Raw genomic sequence first — 13,896 nt, 5'->3', positions numbered from 1 at the left:
TGAAGACATGAAGGCTTTTGTGACACAGTTGGTTGAGCAGAATTTCTCTGGAATAGAACAAAGGCTACAGAAAGAGATGTTTGAGACATTTGAGCAAATGCGGGCATAGCTTAAAGATTCACGCAAGGAAGCAAGTGTTGAAGTTGAGCTTGGAGAGCCTTCACCGACCAAGCCATCGACGAGCCAGACACCGTTGAGGAGGTCCAAACGCGGGGCAAAGAAACACTAGTCTTCACCACTCTCTTAAATGCTATTTTGTCTTGCTTATTAGATGGTTTGCGTGTCTGTTTGTCTTACTGTCATCTAAGATTTCGGCCTGAATTTTGTGGTGTTTTATAAGGTCTAGGTTTGTAAGTGTGTTTTGTGTGTAAGTGTCCTTGGTTTGTAAGTGTCTTGTTTGAAATTTATGTAATGGTTGTGAACTTTTAGTAAGATATTTATGTAATGATCACATGTATTTTGGTGTGTCAAATATTGAAACTATTTGCAAAATGTTCATGTAATGGCTGTTAATTGATTATTTATCGTGACATAACATGATGCATCCCAGAGTCCATTCGATGTAAAATTTAGCCAAGCAGATGATATGGGTCGCGTGATAGGTACGCAAGGGGTTGAAGGGCTTTCTCAGGCGTCGTATGTGCCAGATTTTGATCCATCTCAGACCAAAAAGGAAGACGACTGGTGGACTCCAATGACTTCAGTCTGAGGTTGAAAGGAAAAACCATTAAAGAAAGAAAATACAGCTCCACCGCCGTCACAGTGAGAGAAATGGTGTAAAGGAAAAGGTCAAGGACTTCATCTTAGCGATTCACCATTGCCCCAAGATGCTTATCCGGAGTCGTCACTATATAATATCTCCGAAGAGTCATGAAAAAGATTCACGGAGTGGGCGTTGGATCCAATACCTTTAACAATTGGTCCTACATGCTTTAATTTGTCTGTAGCTACAAGAGTAGTAAGTGCTGGAAAATGGCTTGGAAGCGAGGTAATGAATCTTCTACTAATTTGGTGAATTTATCTTCGTAACACTTCTTCGTTGCTACATTAGTTAACTTTCATTGTGAATATTCTGGAAATGGATGCAGTTATGTTTATATGGCGTGTGAACACTACTTTGACTCGTTGGGCCCCTCTCCGTGTTGCTTTCATGAGTGATATGTTCTGCCTCCAACTCGACGCTGCATACAACAAGTTTTTACCAAACAAAAAATCCTATCAATTGCCTGATTTTCTTCTTGGGTATAGCAGAGGAGAGCTTCCAGCTCATGGGCGGACTGATATAGTTTGGGGTGTTGATGTTGATCGTCTCTACTTTCCTCTGGTTGTAAATGGTAATCATTCACTCCTCTACACGTCCTAGTTTACATTTCTTCATTTACAAAATTTAGCAATGTCCAACGCAGGTAATCACTGGATTGGTGTCTATGTCAACATCATTGAAAGAAAATTCGAAGTCTTTGATTGCGGTCGGGGAAAGAACAGACAATACGTTGAGAAGTTTGTTGCTATGATTCCTAGGATAGTGAAGGCCGTTGGACCACCTGAAAGACAGAAGCAGCTACTCCTCTCATCATATTCTATCGTGGATGTGCCTATGAATATGAGATTGAACAAAACTTGTTAGGATTGAGGTGCATACGCGCTCAAGCACTTGGAATGCTCGCTGCTTGGTCTCGACCTCAGTTTAGTGGATGATGAAATCATCATGGGTTGCAGACAGAAGATTGGAGTGGACTTATGGGAGGCTGCACCCGTCCCATCTTCGCTGAGGTTATGACACGATATGTGTTTTCACCATTGGAGAGGTCTTTGACCTCGAAGATTATGTGTCTAACTACTGGTTTGTTTTTTGGAAATTATGTGAAAAAACTGTAGCTTATGTTTTTATGGAATTATGAGACAACTCCAGCTTTGGGGTTTCTATGAATTATGAAACAACTCTAGCTTTGGGGTTTCTATGAATTATGAAACAACTCTAGCTTTGGGTTTGATTTTCTGGAAAGAATAATGTGCTACAAGATCATAAAATCTCAGGACCAAAACACATTCATAATAATTCATAATCAAACCCTAAACAAACCCTAAATCCATAATTCATAATCAAACCCTAAACAAATCCTAAATCCATAACCGCAGACATACCCTAAACAAACCCTTAACTCTAATCAAAGTACAAACCATAGCCCCAAACACACATGACATCTATTTATTCACTATTTTTATGTACATTGGTCACTAATTATGTACATCCGTCCACTATCTTTACAAGATGTTTTAACACTAATTTAGAGGATTCAAAGACAAAGTTCTTGTAGGTTCTAGTCGATAAATTTAGTGATTGTTTCTGATCTGCCTTAGCTAGAATACACGTTATGGGAGTATGAAACGATGTAGTTTTGCTAATTTTTTTGACCGACTGCCTTTTCTTCCTCATTCTTCCTCGACAGAGATAATTACAGCGGCGAAAATTTGGAGATCGACTCACTCATTTCTTCGGTCAATTCTTCATCCAATTCAAGAGATCGACTCGCCAAACAACACAGAATTCCCACAAGACGCAATTGCAGTGAGGCAGTGTCTTGTTTCACTTCAAAAACAATTAAAAATCCGGGAAGATTATTTCATTGTTGTCCTATGGGATCTGAGAAGGTTATTCATATAATCATATAACTGTCTCATTGTTGTCCGATGGGATCTGAGAAGGTTAATCTAACTGTTTATTAGATGTTACCGATGAAGGAAAAAACCCACTTGTTCAAATGGACTGATAAGTCAGTTGTTGAAGAAATTGAAGACTTCCAGGACCTGTTTGACGTGCTGCTCGTTGACAATTTCGAGTTTCGGAAATCAGTGAGAGCTGGTGAGGCCATGATGAAACACCATGAGAGTAGAATTGAAGAGATGGAAGATGCAATCGCACATTGTGAAGAGAAGACCTCATAATGCATTAGGGAACTAAGGATCATAAAAGCTTTGTTTGTGTGTTGTTTGCTGATGGTCTTCCTGTACCTTACCTATGCATGATGTTCAACAATGGCAACAAGTTCACGCCCAAATACTTTTATGTGCTTCCTCAATTTGTTGTTCTTTTTTTCAAAGAAGCTTAAGACCATGTTTCTTGTTATTTCTTGGTGATTATCATCTACTAGAACTAATAATTTTGCAAATACTTTGGTTGTCACTAACATAAATCAATTTCTCTCAAGAATTTAGCAACTACCAAATTGTCAAATAGGTTCTTAAACAGAATATCAATTTGTTTCAAGAGCAATAAGGAAAAAATAACAGAGATAGAAGAACACACATAACAAACTAGATGGGTAAATCGCATGTTCCTTTCTTGTGTCTTTCGGTCCCACAACGCTGCACTTGTGCTTTTTATTCTTTCTTGATCCCTGAGACGATTTTATCTTGTCTTATACTGATTCATACCTTCTCTTTATTGGTCGACCAGCACTCTTTCTTGTCTTTGGTGGTAAAACCTTTGCAAGTTTAACCTCAGCTGGGACATTCCATTCAGACCCTAGAACTGCTATTGGATTAATGCATTCCGCATAGGCGGTTCTCCACGCTGCAGTGGTGTATAAGGCGTCAGTAAATCCGTGCACTTCCATACCTGTGTCAAAAAAAATGATCAACATGGAGTCTATATGCTGAAAATACCAAAAATAAATGGGTCCCAAGTTCATGTGTTTATACTTCCATACCTCGTGAATAAATTGTAGGAATAGCGTGTCGGCAAGGAATTTTTCCTATATCGTACTTACCACATGTTCATGTTCTTCTTTCCAAATCAACATGAAAATCATATATATCTCCTTTCACAAGCGATCTCAAGTTGTCAACCTTGTAAACTTGGAATCCTTTTGCCTTCACAATTCTCCTATCAATCTTTCTCTCCATCTTAGCGGTTAAAGGATCAAGATGCTTTGATCTTAACAAGCGACGCTCATAGAACCATCGAGTCAACATTTCTCTTATACTATCTAGCAAAGGAATAATCGGATATTCTCTAGGTGTTCTTAGAACTGAATTTATCGACTCTGCAAGATTCGTGGTCCTAATGTCATACCTGGAGCAAGGGAAGAGAGAACGAGCCCATTTACGCACATCAGCCTCCCGTAGATATCTTCCAAGCTCAGGACTCAAATCAAAAACTTCGGTGATACGTTCCTGAAATTCAGTGTACCTATATGCTCGTGAAGCCGTTTCGACCAAGGCAGTCAACCCTTTTGTCTTGAAAAATGCAACCACATTGGTCAACAAGTGATGAATGCAAATTCCATGTGCTAATTGAGGGTAGACAATCCCAATCGCTTTAGCAATAGACTCATTTCTATCTGAGACAAAAGCTAGGTCTCGACAATCAGGAATAACCACTTTCAACTGTCTTAAGAACCACCCCCATGAATCGTTATTCTCTGAATCAACAACGCCAAATGCAATCGGATACAAATTAGAGTTACCATCTGCAGCAGTAGCAACAAGTAGAACTCCTTTGTATTTTTTTTTCAGAAAAGTTCCATAAATAAAAATCTCCCTTTGCATTGCATTGTAGAATCCTCTAACTGATTGCCCAAACGACATAAATAGATACATGAATCTTCCCTTCTCATTAGTTTCATAGTGAGTATGCGTACCAGGATTAGCTTCTTTAATCATATGTAAATATGCTAGTATTTTAGAATAACTACGATCTGGTATACCTCTAGCAGCTGCAATAGCAAACTCACGAGCTTCCCAAGCGTGCCAATAAGTAATCTCACAACCATGCTCTAATCTCATAAATTGAATGATGTCATTTGCTTTTGGGCCATCGTTGGCATCATCAAATCGATGTTGTATCAGACTCCCAATTGTTCTTGCCGATGCTGTTTTTTCGAATTTCCTTTTCTTTGAAGGAGCACATGAATGTCTTCCCTCACACTGGTTGATCATGAAATATGTAGACCCATCTATACCTTCTGCACAGTCCAGTTGAACAATGCATCCTTACATCGAATATACCACCATTTCTCGTGGATTTGAAAACAATGTAATCGAAATTATTCTTTCATCGCCAAAATTTCCATAGTTGCCTTCAGAACCCCTTTACTTGTGAAAATCTGATCCTTCTTCACGAAATCTCCTCTCCAAGCTCGACCATTCTTTTCACTTTCTCCATTGTTTTGACAATCTCCAATGTTTTCACTCCTTAAAGCAGCATCACCGTAACCATCCGGAGCGACATGCTCCTTCCTTCTATCACAAGACTCCTTTGACGGCTTCACAAACTCTGCTCGATTTATCTCAGGAACTTCTTCATCCTCAACATTACTTGAATCACAAGGCTCCTTATTCAAATTGATATTGACTCGTTCCTTTTGATTTACACCAGAAACAGAGAACATGACACAAAAGGTAGTAGACGAATCCCTCTTTGCATAGCCCACAAAATTAGATGCTTGCCGATCATTGGTGATAATAATTGGAGGATTCCCTCTTTAATTCAACAACGAATAACAGAACTCGGCATTAACGGCATTATGGTCCACCCCATAATCCTCACACGCCATGATCTTGAGCTGCTTCAACGTAGTAGTAGTACCTAATGTTACCATTCGACCACGCCTTTCTTTGTCTACCACGAAACTCCACATTCACTGCAACTAGACATCCATTCACCAGATTTAACATAGATTAGAACCATGTTGTATTGATAGAGAAAACAGATGAATATGTTGATGAAGAAGAGAGAAGCACAAAGAACGAAGAGAAAAGATCGTGGGAGAAGGAGAAAAACGTGGGAGAAAATATTCTATGAGATATTTATAGAAGATTTAGTTTAGATTTAGGAAACATCTTTAACCGAATATGGAAGTTTCCATATTTTTCGGATTTCCCTAGAATATATATCCTAGCTTACGCAGAACACAGTAGAGTAGATGAGAAACATATTATTCTTTAAGCGCCACATAAGGTAAAAGGCAGAACTGGTTATGACACACAATATAGATAAGGTATATCACTGTGTTGTGGCTATATGTCGTTATCAAGCTGTAGGTATACTGAAGACATCTTTCTTGATTATAACGTTTCAAATTATAGCTGTGTTAGAATATATAAGAAATGCTAGTTTACATTGTATACCCTGGATATATCTATGTATAGAATTTAGTATCCGATTTCTAGACTAAGTAGATAACCAAAATGAGTATTCTAACTTTAGCTGGAATATAAAATGAAATATGATCCTACTTTTAAAAAAAAAAACACTTTTCAACATACATATTAGCCCTGTTCTTTTTGAAGCCGCTGCGGTTGGCGTCAGCGATTAAATTTGTTAATGATTTCCTTCTTCATCCATCGCGGAAGAAGAAATAATTAACGCAGCGGCTACTTTTATGGGTATTGCCGGTGTTTATCCGATCGCTGAAAAAAACAGCGTCAACTGAATTAGTTGTTACAGCTGTTTTTATGGCCGCTGCGTTTAATTTTTCGGTGTTGTTGACTAGCTCTCCACATACGTAGGGAAAAAGTAACCTATAATTTTTTGAAGATGGCCGCTAACGCTGCGTTCCTTAAAAGAACAGGGCTATTGTCATACTTATGTTTTCAATAGTTTTCATATTTTTTAACATTTTTAAAATTCAGTTTACTATTTTCCCATAAAAGAAGGTTAAAATATATCCAGAATTGCCCAAAGTATCAGTAGTACTATTGTGACAAATAAAAGTTTAAAGTGTCCAATTTTTCCAATTTTCCCTTCAATTTATTCTTAAGAAGATTGAAAAAAAAAGACACTTAGAACGTTAGTTTGTCACAATAGGATTTTGTCTAAGATTTTTGTTCCACTAGGATTATAATTACTATTAATACGATTATATCCTTATAGATTAATCAAAATTTAACTTAATTAAAAGCAAGGTTTTGAAACTCGGACCGGACCGGCCGGTCCGACCGGTTCGACTGAGACTCAGTGGGCAAGGCGAGTCTGGTTTGGTCCAAAACTCGGGATTGCTTGAAACCGGAAAAACCGGTGACCCGGTTCAACCTTAAAAACCGGTTTTACAAAAATACACAAACTTAATGAAGTTTTCCTTTTTGCTGTTTGTTTTAGTTAGGGTTTTATATCAGCCAAGTTAATAAGTTTATAGTTGTAAGCCGTCGTTTTTCTATATTTTCTTCAGTGAAATAAACTCAAGTCGTCTCTTGCGTCTCTTTAATGGAGGGGAACAATTCAAGGAACAAACCAGATGCTGGATTACCTTCCTTTCAACCTTCAGTTCGTCGTAAAGATGATACAGCGTGGAGATACATAACGGAACGCACTGAGCTTAATGGGAAGCGAACTTTGATTTGTGACTTTTGTCAGAAAGAAAGTGGAGGTGGAGGTATAAATAGAATGAAACAACACTTAGCTGGGATAAGAGGAAACATAGGAATATGTACCAAGGTCTCTGCAGATGTTCAGTTTCAGATGAAGCAATCATTGAAAGAAAATGAAGATAAGAGTAAGGAAAAGAGAGGAATACCACTTGATGATATTAACATCATTGCTGATATGTATGCTGATGGACAAGGCATTCATTGTCAGCCATCTATTACTCAAAATAAAAAGAGAAACATGAGTGGAGATCTACTTGTTTTTTTTTTAAAACAGGTTTGAGTGATCCTACTAAACCAAGTATAAAAGAATTTATACAAAGCAAGGAAAAGGTGCATGATGCTGATTTGGTTGTTGCTTTATGGTTTTATGATGCTTGCATTCCCATGAACACTGTGAACACTCCATTCTTTCAAGTTATGTTAAGAAAAGCTGCTAGTTTAGGACATGGATATACTGGTCCTTCGTATCATGCTTTGCGGGTTGCATTATTTAAGAGATGCAAAAAAACATATGTCTTTGATCATTGAATCCTTTAGGAGCACTTGGGCTAACACTGGCTGTACCTTAATGGGAGATGGATGGAAAGACACTAGAAAAAGACCACTAATTAATTTTTTAGTGTACTGCCCAAAAGGAGTTACGTTTATCAAGTCCGTTGATGCATCTGATATATACACAAATGAACAAAATTTGTGCAATTTATTTGCTGAGATGGTGGAAATGGTTGGTTCTGATAATGTGGTTCATTTAGTGACTGATAATGCACCTAACTACAAAGCTTAAGGTAAACTACTTGCAGAGAGATACCCAAATCTTGCTTGGCCTCCATGTGCAGCTCATTGCATGAATTTAATATTGGAGGATGTGGGAAACATGCCTAACGTTCAGGACTTAGTTTCTGCTGTCTCAAAGGTATCTTTGTGTACAATCATAAGTCAACTTTAAATCTTTTGAGGAAGAAGCATGGTTGGAAAGAAATCATTCGTCCTGGAGAAATCTGCTTTGCTACAACTTTTATAGCCCTTCAGAGTGCGTACGAGCATAAAGAAGACTTACAAGCTTGGTTGTAGATCAAGAATTTAGACAGTTTCTTAAAACAGAGAAAGCAAGACATGTCAAGGCTGTTGTTTTGGATGAAAACATGTGGGGAGCATTGTTTGTTGATCGTAAGGATTATGGCTCCAATGATACGTTTGTTGCGTGTTTGTGATACTGATGAGAATCCATCATTACCATATGTGTAGCATCCCAGAAATGATTGTGAACAAGGTATGATGGAGGAATGATCAGAAATGATCATTAATTGTATAGTTCGGGTCAGAAAATGTACCAAGGGACTTATACGGATAAAATGTGATGTGGTGATGAAGCTGGACGAGCTGGAGTAGCTAATCTACTAGCTGAACCAGCTGAACACTCAGCTAAACACTAGCTGCACACTCACTGATTGTTGGGGTCAAAATCGGTCACGACAGAATCGATGTCCGAAAGTCCTTAGAAAAACCTAATCTCGGTCAAAACTTCAAAAGCCAAGAAAACCAACAGCCGAAACGGATCGCCCGACGAGCTCGGCCGTGTTGCCGGTCGAGTCGGGCGAGCTCGGCCGTGACACGAGCCAGCTCGCCCGGCGAGCACGGCCATGTTGACAGTCGGCTCGCTCGATCGTGCCGCGGATCGGCTCGCCCGGCGAGCGCGGCCAATTCTCCGTGGACCATTCCGAACCCGGTCCCATCCCATGACCATGCATCTTGGTCCGAAGTTTCCGTAACTCAGTCTTCGGGTCCGTGGATACGACACCAATGTTCCGTCTAAAAAACATCGTCGAAAGTATTCGGGAAGTTGGGAAGGTTATGTCTCTCGAACAGTTTCCTATTCTTCGTAGTAGAGCAGGTTACGGTTAACTTAACACCAATTGCCTCGGCTATGCGAAGAAACAGAGTTCTGTTGGAAGAACCATGCCTATACCAACGGCTACTTCGCGAGTAAAATCGTAAAAACGCTAAAGTCTCGATACGGCCCAAAGAGGGTCCGAATTGCGGACAACGGCCCATCTTTGGTCCCAAAAGACTTGAACCCAAAAACTGGTATGACGGTTTATCGTATCCGCAGGAAGAGATAAATGTCAAATTTCCGAAGATAATCACAAAGAAGAAGGAAATATGGAAAAGCCCGCTTCGCGACAAATCCGGCCCGAGAAGAGGTAACTTAATACTTAGAGCAATTTAGGCATTTTTCCGTTTTTACTATCGAGTTGCGACTCGACTAGGTTAGAACGTAGGTGGCTAGACTAGCGAACATACCGACAGCTCTCGTGGCCTAGGATCGTACCTGTTGTTCACGCTCAAACGCGAATTCGGAAATAAGACCTCTTTGTTCTCTTTTCGCTCTTTTACGATTTATTACTTTCGAATCTTTCATATTGATTGTGTTGTGCGTGGCCCAGCAGATAACCGGGACCTTCAGGGAAGGCTAAGTTAACTTGGCTTTCCTCCGATTAAAAAAACTCGACGGTGTGAATTTCGGTTCCCACAGTTTGGCGCTAGAAGGAGGGAAGGGTACGGATCTATCTCTCTCGCAACCACACACGCTCAGTCCGATATGAAGACCAACGCTGACAAAGACCCGCAAACGCACGACGGGACTCTTGTCTATGCCAACGCTGATAAAACTCCAGCTGGAAACGTATCAACGGTCACTGCCGACACCGCGATACTAGACCAAATGAAGGAAATGTTCGCCTGCGCTCATAAAAAGACGGACGAACAAGGAAAACTCGTGGCCTCTCTCGCAAAACAGGTGGAAACCTTAACGGCGAAGACCAGGAGAAAAGCCCCGCGCGGAACCACAAGAGGCCGCAGCGGCATAAGACTTGATTTCGAAACTCCGGGCAATCGAGCTGAGCCAGGTGCATAGCCAACTGCGGAGAACCTTCCACCTCCTACCGGGAGCAACGAAGGAGAAGAAATCGAGCGCATCGACCTGGATATAAGCGACCAGTCCGATCACTCGGACGACGGTGCTGACATCCACCCAAGAAGAACGCGAAGCCAGTCTGCTCGGCAGGACGCGTCCTTCGAAAAATCCATGACCGAGGAAGAAGAAAACCTCTATTGAGTAGAACAGGAGGAGCTGGCCGAGAATCAGGCCAGGATCCACCGCGGCAAATACAGACAAGCTCGCAAGGCTGCCAGAAATCCTGATGAGATCCACGATCTCCACGAGTACATCGCGAAAACCGCAGCGGAGGTGAAAGCGGTGAAATCACAAATCCACCATGCGACAAGCGTTGTACCCGAGATCGACAGGCTTCTCGAGGAAGCACGCAAAACCCCGTTCACTGCCTGGATTTCTGAGACCAACGTCTCGGACCCGCGGAAGATCAAAATTCCCATCTACGATGGCACCACCGACCCGAAAGCGCACCTGCAGTCTTTCCAGATCGCGATGGGGAGGTGCAAACTCAAGGAACGCGAATGAGACGCTGGCTACTGCCTCCTCTTTGTCAAAAACCTGAAAGGAGCCGCGCTCGAATGGTTTTCTCGCCTAAAACAAAATTCCATCGGAAGTTTCCGCCAACTTGCTTCAGAGTTTCTCAAGCAGTATTCCATGTTCATGGACAGAGAAACCTCGGACGTCGTTCTCGGGAGCCTGTCTCAAAGAGAAGACGAGCCACTTCGCGAGTTCATGAACAGATTCAAGCTAGTAATGGCAAGAGTCACTGGGATCAGCGACAAAGTGGCGATCAATGCTCTGAAGAAAACTCTCTGGTACCGGTCGAAATTCCGGCAATGGGTATCCCTCAAAAAACCGAGAACAATTTAGGATGCTCTTCATAAGGCAACAGACTTTATCATAATGGAAGAGGAGATGAAAATCCTCTCCCAGAAGTACAACCCGCAGAAGACGCCCACGAAAAAGAAAAGCTCTCGAAACGACAAGTATGTCCACCACGAGGGAGAAGATATCCAGGGCGAGCACAACTACACTATCAATTCCGAACAAGGGAAGACCTCCGAAAACACCTGGTCCAGGAACCAGTATAAGGATAACTCCTACTGCAAGTTCCACCAGACCAAAGGTCATTCGACTACGAACTGCAAAGTTCTCGGCGCAAGGCTAGCCGCAAAACTCCTCGCTGGTGACCTCTCGAAGGTCACTAGCATAAAATACCTCATCATGGATTCCGACCGCCGTCCCAGGACTGAAAAAGAGTCTCCCGAGAGGGACGCACGCGCAAATCAGTCTAGCGAAAAACGCGGAAGAAGGCAGGATGACCTTGGAGACAAGAGTACCCGCCGGAAGATAAACATGATCATTGGAGAATCGCAATTCTACCGCGACTCTGTTTCGTCCATCAAGGCCTACGGAAGAAAGGCGGAAACAAGTTCTAACTGGACGACTCGGTCCCTGACCGATAACGCTCCAAACGATACGATTGTTTTTGAGGAGGAGGAAACCGTCGGACTCGATAAACCTCACTGCGACCCGCTGGTCATCGATTTGGTGATTCGAGACCTCGAAGTGGGAAGAATCCTCATCGACATAGGCAGCACGGTCAACGTCATTTTCTGCGACACTCTCCTGAGAATGAATATCGAACTCGGGGAAATCATCCTGGAACCAAAACCACTGACCGGTTTTTCGGGCACAACATCAATGACCCTCAGATCGATCAAACTTCCGGTCATGGCAAGGGAAGTCACGAAAATCGTTGACTTCGCCGTAGTCGATAACCCGGCCATCTATAATGTTATCATGGGAACCCCATGGATCAACGCAATGAAGGCGGTACCGTCGACTTACCACCTTAGCATCAAGTTCTCAACACCAAACGGAACAGCAGTAATCTGGGGATGCCAGAAACAATCTAGGCTCTCCGTTTTGGCCGAGCATAAGCTACGACAAACTCGGAACACCCCTGCGGTTAGCCCGAAGCGAGTCAAGAAAACTCAGAGTACCCCCGAAGGTTCCACAAAGAGCGATTCAGAATCACTCGCCCAGGCAACGGCTCCGGACAGCGACGCGATCCCGGAGTCCATCGCCCTACCAGCGAAAAACCCGACTCACGAAATGGCCGCGATTTAACTAAAGCCTCAACGGCCGAAGTAACAGAAACGGCCCTATCCAACGAGTAGGAACGCCCGCAACAACAAAGCAGAACTACGAGATGGCTTGATCCTCGAAAGAGGTACGTAGGCAGCTTGTCCTATTGACAAGTTCAGCTATCCCCCTCTCCAAAAAAAGGGGGGGGGAGTGGGTACGTATACTCGTATACTCCCATAAAGTTTGGAATATCCACACATGTACTCGATATTTTCGAAACTTTTCCAATAAAACTCATTTTATTACGGTCTCCCGATTCACTTGCAATAAGCCACAACAATCGGAGATTAACCTGAGAAACACCCAAGACAAGGGTCTCCAAACACGCATACCTTTCAAGCAGTCCTTGGATGGGAACTAACTTAAACAACAATCACTGCGTATCAATGGTCAAGCAAGACCAAATACATCTTCTCTAAAAACGAAGATCGTAACTTTCTCACTACAAAGGATATACCTTTCGGAAAAAGCGAGATGTCGTAAATATTTTCGAGAGATATTATCCAAACACAAGGTCCGTCCGCGACTCTAAAAATTGCCCGTCGATTGACCCCGACGGACAAACCCAAAACGTTCTAAAAAAAGAACTCGAAGTCTAACCTTTCGTAAAAGTAAAGGTTCTCTTACATCCGACGAGGATACCATAGCGCGCTATACAAGAAATCTGAAATTTTGGTCAGCACTCTAGACGGTCTCTGGGGAGTGCTCGGTTCGTTCCATACAAGTCGTATAAGCCGGCGCCAAGTCACGGACTTTAAATCGGAAAGAACCAGGTGGAAATCGCCCACAGGCAAAACGAGAGCCGATCAGTCGTCGCACAGCCTTAGAGCCGAAAGTAAACCTAGGTTTTGCCCTAAACCCAGTCCTACTGGTCCACTAACATCTCAAGACATGATACGAGATCTTAAAAACATGTCCCATCGTCTATATCTAATACGCTCATGAAACTTCGCGAAACTCCTAAACGTTTCCGAATGCCCTTGTTCAGTAAGAGCAAACGAACAAGACGATAAACTAAGAGTTAAGATACGAAGTGACTACTCGTATCTTTCCCTCACACTTGGCAGAAGTATAAACTAAAACGCACAGAATGTCAATCATTCATCATATATATTGAAGCCGCAAAAAACGGCTAGGACCCAAAGCCACCAAACGGCCGGTCTCAAACACATAGTTCACATAGCCTCGCAAGACCATAACACACATAAATCAAATACGGCCACACTCGGCCTAGATACATCAAACCTCGAAATAAAACTAAGAGAAATAATCCCAACAATCCTCAAAGCTCGAAGTCGAGGAACCCGGACATGGAGATCCCGAACGAGCTCACGGGCTGATCCACCTCTCTGTCCGCGACTCCGGCACCTTCATCACCGACACCGTTTCCCGCTTCCGCCATGTCCTCCGAGACCTCGATG

At 42.2% G+C, this 13,896-nt stretch overlaps 1 protein-coding gene across 1 annotated transcript; it reads right to left on the bottom strand.

The window, feature by feature from the left end:
• Positions 1-3,777: 3,777 nt before the first annotated feature.
• Positions 3,778-4,788, bottom strand: LOC125591866. The gene has a single exon (XM_048766755.1). It carries the CDS (start codon positions 4,786-4,788, stop codon positions 3,778-3,780), a length of 1,011 nt encoding a protein of 336 aa, XP_048622712.1.
• Between the last annotated feature and the right edge of the window lie 9,108 nt (positions 4,789-13,896).

The sequence above is a fragment of the Brassica napus genome, chromosome C8 (genome assembly GCF_020379485.1).
Source record: "Brassica napus cultivar Da-Ae chromosome C8, Da-Ae, whole genome shotgun sequence".
Classification (NCBI taxonomy): Eukaryota; Viridiplantae; Streptophyta; class Magnoliopsida; order Brassicales; family Brassicaceae; genus Brassica; species Brassica napus.
Note: the sequence above shows the minus strand (reverse complement) of the source record. Positions and strands in the feature narration are given on the sequence as shown.